Genomic DNA, 12,897 nt, shown 5'->3' with positions numbered 1-12,897 from the left:
AATATGATTGGAGGCGATCGACACCTGTCCCAAGCCTCTTTCCGGCTTGCCGCTTGTCTACCGGCTCGACCAGGGTTTGACGCCTCAATTTCCATATTCTAGTGCGCCTCCACACCTTCCGGGCCCAAGACACGCCAACTCCCTCAGCTCCACGTCACGTCCGCGGGCTTCCACTTATCACCCACCATACAGCACACTTCCTTCGCCATCGCATCGCCATCCACCACGCGTCTGTCTAGTCTTGGTATCGCCTCCGCACTCTGTCACATGCGAACCTCGCGAGTGCTGACATTATTCCTACTTCGTCTTGCACACTCGCCTGCACACCAGCTTGATGAATGGGCTTTCACGACAACGGCAGGCAGTCCACGAAAATGAAGGAGGAAATTCTGGAGAATGGCGATCTCGAACCCGTACGACTGACTCTGCTTGCCCAAGATGACGAAGAGCGCCAACAACCGCAACCGCAAGGCGAGAGACCGCCGGTGGTCGTGCGGTTTAACGACATCGCCGACCGCGTGAGGGAACTCAGAGAACCGGCCGCAAACATGCTCGCGCCCGCAGCGAGATGTCTGGCTCCCGCAGCAGGTCTGGTGGCGCCTCTGGCCGCAATGTTCAGGCCATCATTTCTACCCAAGACTGGAGGGAAGGGCAAGCTGAGGGCGACGGCTTACCTGGATGGAATCAGAGGTTTCGCAGCGCTCATGGTGTTTTGCCTGCATCACCAAATGTGGGCCCATGCATTTGCTGGAGGAAGCATGTATCTCGAAAACGGCTTTGGTTTTGATGGGAACTACTACTTTGGCGCGCTGCCAGCCGTACGCACATTCTTCACGGGAGGCCATTTCGGAGTCTCCGTCTTCTTCGTAATTTCTGGATATGTGCTTTCAACAAAACCTCTGTCCTTGATCAACAAGGCAGATTATCTTGCACTTGGCGACAATCTAGCATCTGCCCTCTTCCGAAGATGGCTGCGTCTATACATTCCACTGATCATCATAACCTTTACCATTGCAATCTTCCCGCACGTCTTCGGCATCGGCATGACTTTCAAGCCCGAAGGAAATCTCAAGGACGAAATCTGGAAGTGGTATTGCGACATAAAGAACACCTGGTTTATCTGGGATACAGGCAACAGAGTCCTGCTTGACTACCACCAGCATCTTTGGTCCATCCCTGTGGAGTTTAAGGCCTCCATTACTATCTACACCGCACTCCTCGCTTTCTCGCGTTGTACCCGCACCGCTCGACTATGGCTTGAAGTTGGGCTCTGGTACTACTTCATGTACATCGTTGATGGCTCATATTTTGCCATGTTCATGGCTGGTATGATTATTTGCGACCTTGAGATGGGCGCCAAAGAGGGCTATTTGCCAGGTTGGATGAAGGCCCTTGCGCCTCTCGAAAAGCCGATATTCTATATAATGTTCGCATGGGCAATCTGGTGGGGAGGTATCCCATCGAACTCCATCGAGCTCAGCCACATGCGCGCGACACCTGGCTGGTATTACCTATCCTTCTTGAAGCCTCAAGCAGTCTTTGACTACCGCTGGTTCTTCTTGCACTGGGCATCAGCCTTCCTGGTGGCCTCTGTTCCTCACATCAGCTGGCTCAAGCGCTTCTTCGAATGCCGCTTTTGCCAGTACCTCGGACGTGTATCCTACATGTTCTACGCTCTCCACGGACCCATTCTGTGGACAATCGGAGACAGACTGTACGCTGCAGTCGGCTGGGTCAACGAGACACACATTCTCAACATGCCCAACTGGGCCAATGCCTTCCCACTTCCGAGATTCGGCATTTTCGGTCTGGAATTCAGCTACCTCGTTGTTTTTGCGTTCCTGCTCCCTCTAACGCTCTGGGTTGCAGAACTTGCGACGACTGTGCTCGACGACCAGAGCATCAAGCTTACGCAGGTCCTATACCAGATGGCGCTGCCAGAAAAGCCGGCGAAGCTCCCAGCACCTGGTGAAAAGGTCCCGGGAAGCCCAAAGACTGAGGCTTAGAATACAGTGTGATGATGAATGATAATGCCATTGCCGTACAGCTTCACGATTGCTCTCATTTTCTCACACTTTATCATTATGTTGCTCGCGTGCCTCCAGCCCAGAGCTGCAATTTTTCACGGCCGAACTGACCGACAGAGCGCGCCCAGCCTCTCCAAATCCTACTGTACTATGCTTAACCAGTCCAAACTTTAAGCATATGCCGCCCTTTGCTTATCAACCGCGTCATAACAATGTGCGCCATCGGGGCAGCCCGGTTGCTTTCTGATCCTGCGGCTCCCGAGCCGTTCTCATCTCTCCGCATCCCGAGACATTGACTTCGAGGCGCTCACGAGTCGCGAGGCGCGACTTGTGCGGAGGTGGCGTGCGTGGGTGGCCAAATAGGCAATCCTTCCTATGAAGCTAAGAGAATCCACCACCAGCGATGCTTGATTATTATTGAAGCAGGTCGAGACGGTGGCGCTTGGTTGCATTTTCAAGATGCCGAGGCGCTTGCTCTGCCGTTCAGAACGATCCTGCCAGTGAGTAGCAGCTTTAATCTTGCATCCTTTGGATCCAGACTTGACGGTGTGTGACGCCTCTTGACATGAACTTCTGGGGTACGGAAATCCTTCACAAGACATCTTCCAATTCGACCTCGGCGACTGCACCGAGCGAGCTGGCCAATGATCGACATGGACATCAGCCAAAACTTGACTATAGAGCTCTGCTCCACTGTTGTTTGATATAGTGCTCGTTCCCGTACGCGTCGGTCAACAGTATGAGTCGCAACTGTGCCTTTTTCAGCGTGATATAAGCTTTAGCTTGTGATCATTGAAGAGCTGTGCCAGCCGCCTGCGGACCCATCACAATTGCTGCAAGGATCAGGTTCAAGTCAAAGCGCTTATCCTGTGAATTCACTCAACGACGTCAAGCGCCATCGTGGATTCATACGATCGAGGAAGAACATTAACAAGAGCGCCCATGGCCTGGTCATCAGTCCCCAAGTCACACCGACCCGACTACGACGCCATGGAGAAAGCAACACAGCAATGGCAGCCAAAACGTGCTCGAGGATATTCCAGTCCTTCACCGCGACCAGTCGTAAGAGGCAAGCGAGGAGTTGCAGTCCTAACTTCAATGCTTCTTGTGGTCGTGATTTTCGTCACAACAGCTTCATTTCGCCCAAGCTATACTGAATCGGCCACCAAATACGGCAAGAGTGCGACCGCGTACGGCATCCGCAAATGGAAGGAGACCGAGGAGAAATTTATGGGATCCTGGAATAAGTATGAGGAGGAGAACTTTCCCACTTCCAATCCTGAGATGATCTCTGCCAGCAGCGAGCGTTACGAGGACCACATCAGCGAGCCTCATCCAGGATTCAAAGGCATTGGTGGCGTCACCAATGTTGGCGATTCGGTCTTGCAGCCAGACACAAAGGACCATGTTCCAGTCGTTCAGCCAGAAGCCGAGCCAGAAGTAAATCTCCATACAGGCACTACCCATACAGTGCCGTCCGAGCCAGCAGTCGAAGATCTCAGAGCATTAGGAGGCGTGGCTTCGCACCAGGAGGAGAGCTCTCAAGGTCCTACTGAGCAGGTCAACAGTAACCTCGCAGGCCTCGGTGGCGTTGCTTCTTAATTGCTCGGCATGCAGTGCACGTCGCTATTTGCATATATCGCCAAGAACACCTGGCGTTAGCTGCTGCAGCTGCTAAGCATTAAGACGCGCGTCAGGACAGCATAATCGGGGCTCAGCTTTTTGATAGACCACGGACAGCTCAACAGCATCGAGCTCGTCCTCAAGCTTATCAACAATGCCATAACCGGGGTCCTCGGCCAGGAAACGTGCCTCCCCAGAGAACCCAGCACAGGAGGGCACGACCGGAGAGGTCTCAGCAGAACGAGCCGGAAAGGATGAGTTTACGAATAATGATCGTGGAAGGGAGGCACATGAGCGCATGTGTCGCAGTGCATAGGGAAAGACCCGTTTACAGCAGCAGAGGTGCTGATTCGCGTCAGTAGATTCAGACGAGCTCAAGCCTCGTACGGATTGAAAATACATCAGCTTTTGTCTGCTCTCCCTCCAGCCTTCTATCCATGATACTGCTGCGAATTCGTACTATAACAATCGATAGAGTACATCCCCTTCTCGAGTTTGCTAGAACAAGCAAACTTCTCCGTCGAACTGAACGCAAATCCGAAAACTCCTTCGGTCGTAGCATTCAGCTGGAAACTCGCGGTCGCATTCACTCCATTCAGACCGATCCCAGCTCCATAATGCAGGCTGCCAGGTTTGATTTCCGCCCCGCCGCCGAGTCCAAAGTCCTTGGAACCAGCTTGCAAACCACCTTTTGGACGAGAAAAAAAAACATCAGCACGACGCACCCACGCTTTCGAGTTTCGTTTTTTTTTCTTCTTCTTTTTTACTTTACCTCCGTAAGAATCCTTCGAATTCCAATTTATCCCACAGCCTACACCAATCCCTCCAAAAGGCTCCAAAGTTCCCGCTGCAGCGACTTGTCCGGTCCCGCCAGTCGCATTTGAAGTTTTGCTGAGCGTGGTGATTTTCACGCCGCCACCCGCCGCATCGTCTCGTGCGAAGTGTCCGTCTCCCGAAACACTTGCCGCCAAAATCAGGGGACTGATCGCGAGGAATTTTGCTGTTGCGAACATTGCGTTGGAGAATCCGAAAATAGATCCGGTAGAAAATGAGTGACTGAAGTGAGGTGAGTGATGAAAGGACAACGTGAAGTTTAAGATTGGAGTATACAGTACGGGGAGTGTGTTTTTCCTTGCTTGCCGCAGATCCTGGTCGCGGTATTTCTGCCGAAATTTGCACACGTCGCGCTTGACAAGGCTGAACCTGGACTTCACGAGGCTATTATCAGGGTGCAGAAGATTGGAATTTTTGTTTGGTAACTTTGGTTGTTCTGGAAGTTTTCCATGGGATGGAGCTAGGTGGCTGTTTAACGCGAGACTTTTGGAAAGTATGAAGTGGTATGAAGGGGTGGTGGTGATGGATTCTTTTGTTTGGTTTCACGGCAGTCGTAACTTGGTTCAATCGGTACTTATATACTAATTCATAATGTATGATGGGTCAGTGTAAGTATGTCTATAGCTTGAAGCGGCGATGCCTTTGGAGACTTATAGGAGGTAGATACTGAGTATTGGTATCGGAAGACGCTGAGAGGAGTACGGCGACTCGACACATCGTGAGCCATATAATACATGTACACAAAACTGTTTGATAAGCAGGAAAGTGATGGCATAATGAGTGTGAAGAGGACTTGTTGAAGGTGTTTTGGCGCTGTTCTCGTCTGGAGGAAGATTTGTTAGAACTAGTCAGCAAATTCCTTGGCGGAAGTTGCTCTTCGCTCGACAAAAGCTCAACAGCTGTTCTATCATATGCCTCGCCTCTCCATTCATCTCTTCCACACAAGCATTCCGCCTTCGTCACCCACTGGAAAATCACTTGATGTAACTGATGTATTGGAAGAAGGACTAATCTATCTAGAAGTCCGAAGATGAAGTGCAGCAGTTGCAGCCTTAGGCATCAGGCACGTGATGGACCCTGACACCTAGACACACACTCCAAGTCACCCCCTTAGCACGTGCATATCGCTATAGAATGAAACAAACCTATTAGCCATTTAGTTAGCAAAGCAAACAGGAGGGTATTAGGTAATTAAACAAAATAGGTAAACAAACTAGACTATTCTCTTATCTATATAAAGCAAATAAGGGCCTTTTAGTACTTAATAGCTAGCTTTATAGCATTCTTAATAGCGGCCTTACAATCTACTAGGTTTAGTTGTTTAACAAAGCGGCCGTGCTTAACCTTATTAAGCGGCTTAGTAAAGCTATCGGCTATCTAATTATATATACTAATCTATTAGACGATAATAGTACTATTAGCAATCTTCTCTCGAATATAGTAGACACGAGCATCTATATGCTTTGTACGGCTATTAATGCTAGTTGACTTAGTAATAGTAATAGTAGACTAATTATCCTCGTAAAGCGTAACTAGAAGAATATAGCCCTTATAGCTAATTTCCTTTAATAAACGAGCTAAGGCAACTGCTTCCTTAGCCCCTATAGTAAGTTAAATATACTTAGCTTTAGTTAATAACAGTGTAACGAGTGTCTAGCAGCCGGACTTATATAATAGAGGTCCGCCTATAATAGTAAAGTAGAAGCTACCTATAGAGCGACGAGTAACTAGATTATTAGCCTATAAGGCGTTATAGTAACTAGCGAATTTAAGGTCGTTACCCTCGTTCTAATTGCCTTAAAAGCGCATACTACGGCTTAGAGTACTAACTAGGTACTTAATTAGCTAAAGAAGCGCGGTATAATACTCCTCGGTCGGGTTAGAAATAAATCGTAACAATAGGCCGGTAGTATAGCACGCATCCGGCCGAGTAATTATTGCTAGCTAGAGGGCTTTACTAATACCCTCCTAATATTGAGTCTTAAAGGCGGCACTAGCTATATAGCCTTTAGGTATACGCTAAATCGATGTCTTAACGTATCGAGGCGCTATTAGAGTAGCTAGACCGACACGGCTACGTATACTATATTTCTTACTAAGCCTATTCAAATAGGCATCTTAAACGACGTGAATAGTACGCTAACTGCGGTTACGGATGATCCGTATACCGAGATAGTAGTAAAGGTCGCCTAGTTCTCGTATATTAAAACAGTCCTTTAGTAACTAAGCTACTGCCTCTAGTACTAATAGAGTATAGGCGATAATAATTATATTATCGACGTAGATAACGATAATCGAGCCGCTAATAACGTGTTTGAATACACAGACGTCGGTTATTATTAGAATAAAGTCTAGGCTCTTTAAGTACTTCCGAAGCTCTTTATACTATAGCATTAGTAACTGTTTTAGACTATATAGTGCCTTTAGCAATAGGCAAACTATGCCCTTACTACTACGGTCCTTAAAACCGTATAGCTATTTAACGTAGATCTTGTGCTTATCGCCGATAAGAGTATTAAGGAAGGCAGTTAGGATGTTATACTGCTTAGCCTCTAGGTCGTAATAAGCAATTAAGCTAAATAAGGCTCGAAGTGTATACAGCTTAGCAACAGCCGTATAGGTCTCGTTATAATCCTGTCCTTTAACCTATGTAAAGCTACGGACGACCTAACGAGCCTTAAACCGACTTACCTTGCTATTAGCGTCGCGCTTAATAGTAAATACCTATCGGCTACGAACAACTTTGCGACCTTCTAGCACCTCTAACCGAGATATATGCACCTATATATAGTTGTCGATTAGTAACTTGTATTTAGCCTTATAGGCCTCCTTCTATTATAGCTAGTATAGCGACTAAGTCGCCTCCTTGTAGCTCTTTAGAATAGGAATAGTGTCTCTATTAGACTATTTAGCAACGTAGCAGGAAGCTATAAAGCCCTTTATATAGGCTATTAGCATATTAGCTATTATGCGTCGAGTTGCCCGCTTAACACTACAATTAGCTAGATAGCTACGCAACAGGTTACGAGCTAACTTATTGCTACGGGTTATACGGGTAGAACGAGCGCCTATCGTGTTAGGTCGCTCAAACTCTAGTAACTAGCTAGGCTTACCCTTCTTCGCATTTAGATTAAAAGGCGGAGCTTAATCTTCCTTAGCTAACTAAAAGCCATCTTTATTACTTAAAGCTAGTAGTTAAACGTCTAGAAGGTTATCCTCGAGTAGTAATAGATTAGCGACCTTATTAGGCATTTGCTAAGCAGAGTCGTCTAGAGGCTCTTCTTACTAGGCTAGAAGCTGCTAGACTATACTAGCGGCTTCCTATAGCGACGGTGCCTCGTTGCTTATAGAATTGAATAGAGCCGGCATAATAGACTCGAGTGTAACAAACTCGTTCTTAGCTAGATCGTTAGGATTGGCGTATAGATCTATGCCCTCTAGAAGCAATAGCTTACTAGCCGTCTTAATAAACTAGACATCCTTTAATAGAATAACCTTATACTAGTTAGGGAGGTAAATTATATACTTTCCTAAGTCTACTAAGTCCTTAGTATAGCCGACTAGCTTGCTAATAAGGCCTCTACTATCTATCTTCTTTCTACGAGCAACTCCGTAATTATATGCAATAGTAGTATAGCTATAGGCACGGAGATGTTAAAGGCGTAGCTGCTTTCGAGACTAATTAAGCTCCCTAGCTACAATAGTATAGGGGCTAAGACCTTCTAAGGTTCTAGGAGTGATATTAAGGACCTATATAGCCGTAGTAACTATATACGGCTATAGGGCCTTTAGCAAATTAGTATAGAGCATTATCTTCCGAGCGGTCGTATATACGATATAGTTGCTAACCTTAGCTAGGCTATTCTAAGTAGAAGAATAAGGTGCTATAATGTAAGAACCTAAGCAAGTGAAGTCTCCTGTCCTGCCTTAGCAAGCCTATATAACAATTATATAATATTATTACGTACAGTACGATGCAGCCGCGCTAGCGATAAGCTTGCTTAGCGCATGCGCGTAATACTCGATTACTCGTACGGACATACTCGGTAGCCGGTACGGCAGATATACTATCCGTGCTAGGCCTAGTTAATAGTAGTCGCTCTGCCCTATTCTAAGAAAGGCACGGTTTAGTTCTACTTTCTACTACGGCGATTAGTAGAGGGTATTCTATACGTTGCTATATACCTATTTTCTTATAGTTCTAAACCGTCTACCCTTCGTAGCGGCCTATAGAACCCCGAAAGATAAACGCAAGCGATCCGAACGCGCCGGGCGCGGGAAACGCGTAGAATAATGCATTAGGAGCGCCTATAGCATTAGAAAACGACGCGGCGATACAATAATACGAGGCCGAATATTAGGCGCGCCGGGAAGCGACCCGCCTACGGCTCGAACGATTTCTAGCTAAGCAAAAAGTGCTTAGGCTAGAAGTCTAGGCTTAAGAAGCTAAGCGAGAGAATGCGCGTCTTCGTGCCTTTAGGGACGTAGGCGATGCGCTAGCTCCGAGCAGCGGTACCGCCGGCGAGGGTCCTACGAGGACCCTACCCCTAGACGAGAACGAGGACGAGGAAGAATTAGCTAACGAGTCGATTTAGAGGCCTAAATCTTAGAGAGCTAAATCTGTCTCGTATCGACTACCTCTTTCCGGAAGTACGCTAAGCGTAGCTACTATACCTAGCATAAGCTACGCAGTCGCTAGTCTTGCGGCTATTAAGCCTCGCCTAAAGGAACCTAAGCCCTTTAAAGGCGATACGATTAAGGAATCGAGGCGATTCCTTAGAGAACTTTCTATTACCTTTATACTATCCGGAGCTACCTATTATACGGACGAAAGCAAGGTGCTTTATAGTATTATATACCTTATAGGCGATGCGTAGGAGCGATAGCATAATAAAAACAGCCTTAAGGACCTATAGAATTATACCTACTAGGACTTTAAAACCTTCTATCGGGACTACGTCGGGGACCCTATAAACCGTATACTAGACGTAACCCTCGAGTATAAGGCGGCCCGTTAGCGTAAGGGACAGTTAGTCTAAAGCTTTGCCCTTAAGCTCGTAGTACTCGAAGATTAACTTAGCGACTATAGCGAGGAGTATAGGATCCGCTATCTCCTCGTTAAACTCTAGCCGGCGATTCGCAGCGCGATTATTAAATACTATACGGTGCTAACGACGCGTTACGAACTCGTAGAGCTTACGACGCGCATCGAGACCCTTAATAAGCCGTCTAGCAAACGCAAGGATCGTAACTACGATAAAACCGGAGGCAGTAAAGGTAAGAAGCGTCGATCTAATAGTTAGGCCCGCAAGTAGCAGTTAAATCGCGACCGTAGCGTAGGCGGAAAGTATACGAAGGGCGATAACTCGTAAGGTAGGTATAATATTAGCAAGGTTAAATGTTATAGCTGTCGCTAGAAAGGCTATTACAAGAACGCGTACCCGAACCGCTATTTCTAGAAAGACGACAACCCTACGGTACGTAAGGTCGCCGCTAACGCTAAAGAGAAGAAGAACGACTCGAAGGCTAAGGGAAAAGATAAGGCACCTCCTAAGAGCTAGGGATAGGTGCGGAATCTTAACTAAGTAGCTTAGTAGTAGTAGTACCTACGGGACGCGTACGCGGAGCAATCGTTACGCAAGAAGGGGAAGTATCCGTCGAATGCTTATTAGATAATGCTATTAACATTAATATAGTATCTTAAGAATTCGTTCTACGATACTAGCCTTAGCGGATTGTTAACGCCGTACTGCCTAGTGCCGACAGTTTCTAGGGCGACCGAGGATACTACTACGGAGCGCATTATCTACGCTTACGGATCGCCGACTCTATAGGCTAAGAACGCATTACTACCGGAGTGTTCTACGCTTTCGAAATGCCCCTCCCTAATATTATTCTTAGTAGGCCTTAGAGGCGCGATTAAAAGATAATCGTCGATAGCTCGACGGATGCCTAAACCTATAGGAACGAAGCCGTAGCGCGTTCGATACGCGTACGGGAACTATAGGAATTCTAGAAGGACATACGTAACGCCCTATACGTATATGCGATTAGCGTTCGCTAGCTCCGCGACATCGCTAAAGGTTTATCCTTACTAGAAGAATTCAAAGACTTCGAAGACGTCTTTATAATAACGCCCGAAGCGAGACGCAAGCTCCCCGAAGACGTAGAGTATGCGATTAACCTAATCCCCGGAACGAAGCCGCTATATAAACCTCTCTACTATTCTTTAGGAAGAGAGCTTAGCGACCTTCGAAACTATCTAAGCTTAGCCTTAGAGAATGATTAGATCTAGCTTAGTATAAGCGAGGCGGATACGCCGATCCTGTTCGTACTAAAGAAGGATAGCAGTCTAAGACTCTACGTCGATTATAGGGGGCTAAACGAGATTACTATTAAAAATCGTTACCCCCTGCCTCTTATTAGCGAAACGCTTAATAGGCTTAAGGACGCCGAATAGTATACGTCCTTAGACCTATAGGATACGTATTATCGTATTCGTATTAAGCGAGGCGACGAGTAGAAGACTGCGTTCCGTACGCGGTACGGGTACTTCGAGTACAAGGTAATACCTTTTAGGCTTACTAATGCTCCTGCTACGTTTTAAGGATATATTAATAGGGCGTTAGCTAGCCTAGTTAATATTTGCTATGTCGTCTACCTTAACGATATTCTTATCTATAGCAAAACGCGAGAGGACTACGTACGAGACGTACGCGCTATCCTTACGCGGCTTAGAAAGTTTATATTATATATAAATAGAAAGAAATGTTCCTTCTAGAAGAAAGAAGTCGAATTCCTTAGGTTTATCGTTAGCACCGAAGGCGTATCGATAGATTAGTATAGGGTAAACGCTATTAACGAGTAGCCTCGCCTATTAACGCTAAAGGAGGTTTAATTCTTCCTCGGATTCTATAACTTCTATCGGAGGTTTATCCCTAACTACTCCCGAATCGTTATACTACTAACTGCCCTATTAAAAGGAGCTGTAAATAGCCGAAAGCTAGGGCAGATTCCGTAGGGCGAAAGCGAGGAGCAAGCGTTCCGCTAGCTAAAGGCTGCCTTTAGCTCGGCCTCGATATTGCGACACTATAATCCTACGAAGCCCCTACGCATCGAAACCGATGCCTCTACGTTTGCCTTAGTAGGAATTATATTACAATAGAGCGAAGATAGGAATTAGCACCCTATTGCCTTCTAGTTACGAAAAATAGTCCTAGCCGAGACAAATTATAAGACCTATAACTAGGAGCTCTTAGCGGTTATCGAGTCCTTTAAGTATTAGCGCCCGTACCTCGACGGCGCCTAGCATGCGACCCGCGTAGTTATCGACTACGCTAATCTTAAGGGCTTTATAAAGATAAAGCAGCTCGTCGGAAGGTAGGCAAGATAGGCAACCTTCCTTATACCTTTTAACTTTACTATTAAACATCGGGCTAGTAAGCGAAACCTAGCCGATACGCCTTTACGACGCAGCGACTACGAGAGCGAGTCGTAGGCGGTAAACAACCTTCTCCCTATATTATAGTCGAAACTAGCTCTATAGTTAAATCTACCCGAGGATATCGAGCCGATTATAAAACGCATCTCTGTTATATATATTAGGATGCGAGACGCTAGTACAGCGCTAGCGGAACGCAAGAGTTTTATTAGCAGTCTCGCAAGAGTAGCGGCTACTATCGTTAGGAATAACGGGCCCTACTACGAGACACCTAATATAATCCTTAGTTTCGTACGTACCTTGCAATAGCTAGAGCAAGCGAGAGGAGGAGGCTTATACGAGACAAGCTTACCGTCGGGTAGCTTAGCTTCGTTAAGTAGTTCTAACCTCCCGCCTAGCTATTTACGCCGTAGTAACCTTATTTATTACGGCGATGCGCTGTATATCCCTAAGGACTACGCATTGCGTACGCAACTAATACGTATACACTACGACGACCCTTTAGCTAGACACTTTAGTATAGCTAAGACTATAGACCTAATACGCCGAAAGTACTTCTAGCCGAAGATAGCCGAGGATATTACGGCCTATATCCGTACCTATAGAATTTGTTAACAGTCGAAGGCGAAGCGCTATCGCCTATATAGCGAGCTCGCTACTCTGCCTATACCGACCCGACCTTAGCAAGAATTAACGATAGACTTTATTACCGATCTCCCGCCGAGCAAGCTCGGTACCTACGTATATACTACGATCCTCGTAATAGTCGACCGCTATACGAAAATAAGCCTCTTTATCCTAACGACGAAGAAGTATATAGCAGTAGAACTCGCGGATATCCTTTAAAGGGAGGTAATTAGGCGTTTTAGAGTGCTATTAGGTATTGTTAGCGATCGTAGATCGCTATTTACTAGCTAGTTTTGGAGCGACTTCTGCTTCGAAGCGTATATAAAGCGCAGGCTTAGCATAGCC

General features: G+C 46.6%; 3 protein-coding genes across 3 annotated transcripts; 2 read left to right on the top strand and 1 right to left on the bottom strand.

Moving 5' to 3' along the window:
- Positions 1-611: 611 nt before the first annotated feature.
- Positions 612-2,006, top strand: MYCFIDRAFT_63635 (uncharacterized protein; the record flags this gene model as incomplete). Its single annotated transcript, XM_007929858.1, has 1 exon — positions 612-2,006. The coding sequence occupies one exon, from the start codon at positions 612-614 to the stop codon at positions 2,004-2,006; it is 1,395 nt and encodes a 464-aa protein (XP_007928049.1).
- Positions 2,007-3,010: 1,004 nt separating this feature from the next.
- On the top strand, positions 3,011-4,136 carry MYCFIDRAFT_211702 (uncharacterized protein). The gene has a single exon (XM_007930076.1). The coding sequence runs from the start codon at positions 3,018-3,020 to the stop codon at positions 3,627-3,629; it is 612 nt and encodes a 203-aa protein (XP_007928267.1). The 5' UTR covers positions 3,011-3,017; the 3' UTR covers positions 3,630-4,136.
- MYCFIDRAFT_57079 (uncharacterized protein) lies at positions 3,011-4,663 on the bottom strand (the record flags this gene model as incomplete). Its single annotated transcript, XM_007929833.1, has 2 exons — positions 3,011-4,338; positions 4,423-4,663. 2 exons carry the CDS (start codon positions 4,661-4,663, stop codon positions 4,082-4,084), a joined length of 498 nt encoding a protein of 165 aa, XP_007928024.1. The 3' UTR covers positions 3,011-4,081.
- Between the last annotated feature and the right edge of the window lie 8,234 nt (positions 4,664-12,897).

The sequence above is a fragment of the Pseudocercospora fijiensis genome (assembly GCF_000340215.1).
Source record: "Pseudocercospora fijiensis CIRAD86 unplaced genomic scaffold MYCFIscaffold_6, whole genome shotgun sequence".
NCBI lineage: Eukaryota > Fungi > Ascomycota > Dothideomycetes > Mycosphaerellales > Mycosphaerellaceae > Pseudocercospora > Pseudocercospora fijiensis.
This window is presented reverse-complemented; position numbering and strand designations above follow the sequence as displayed.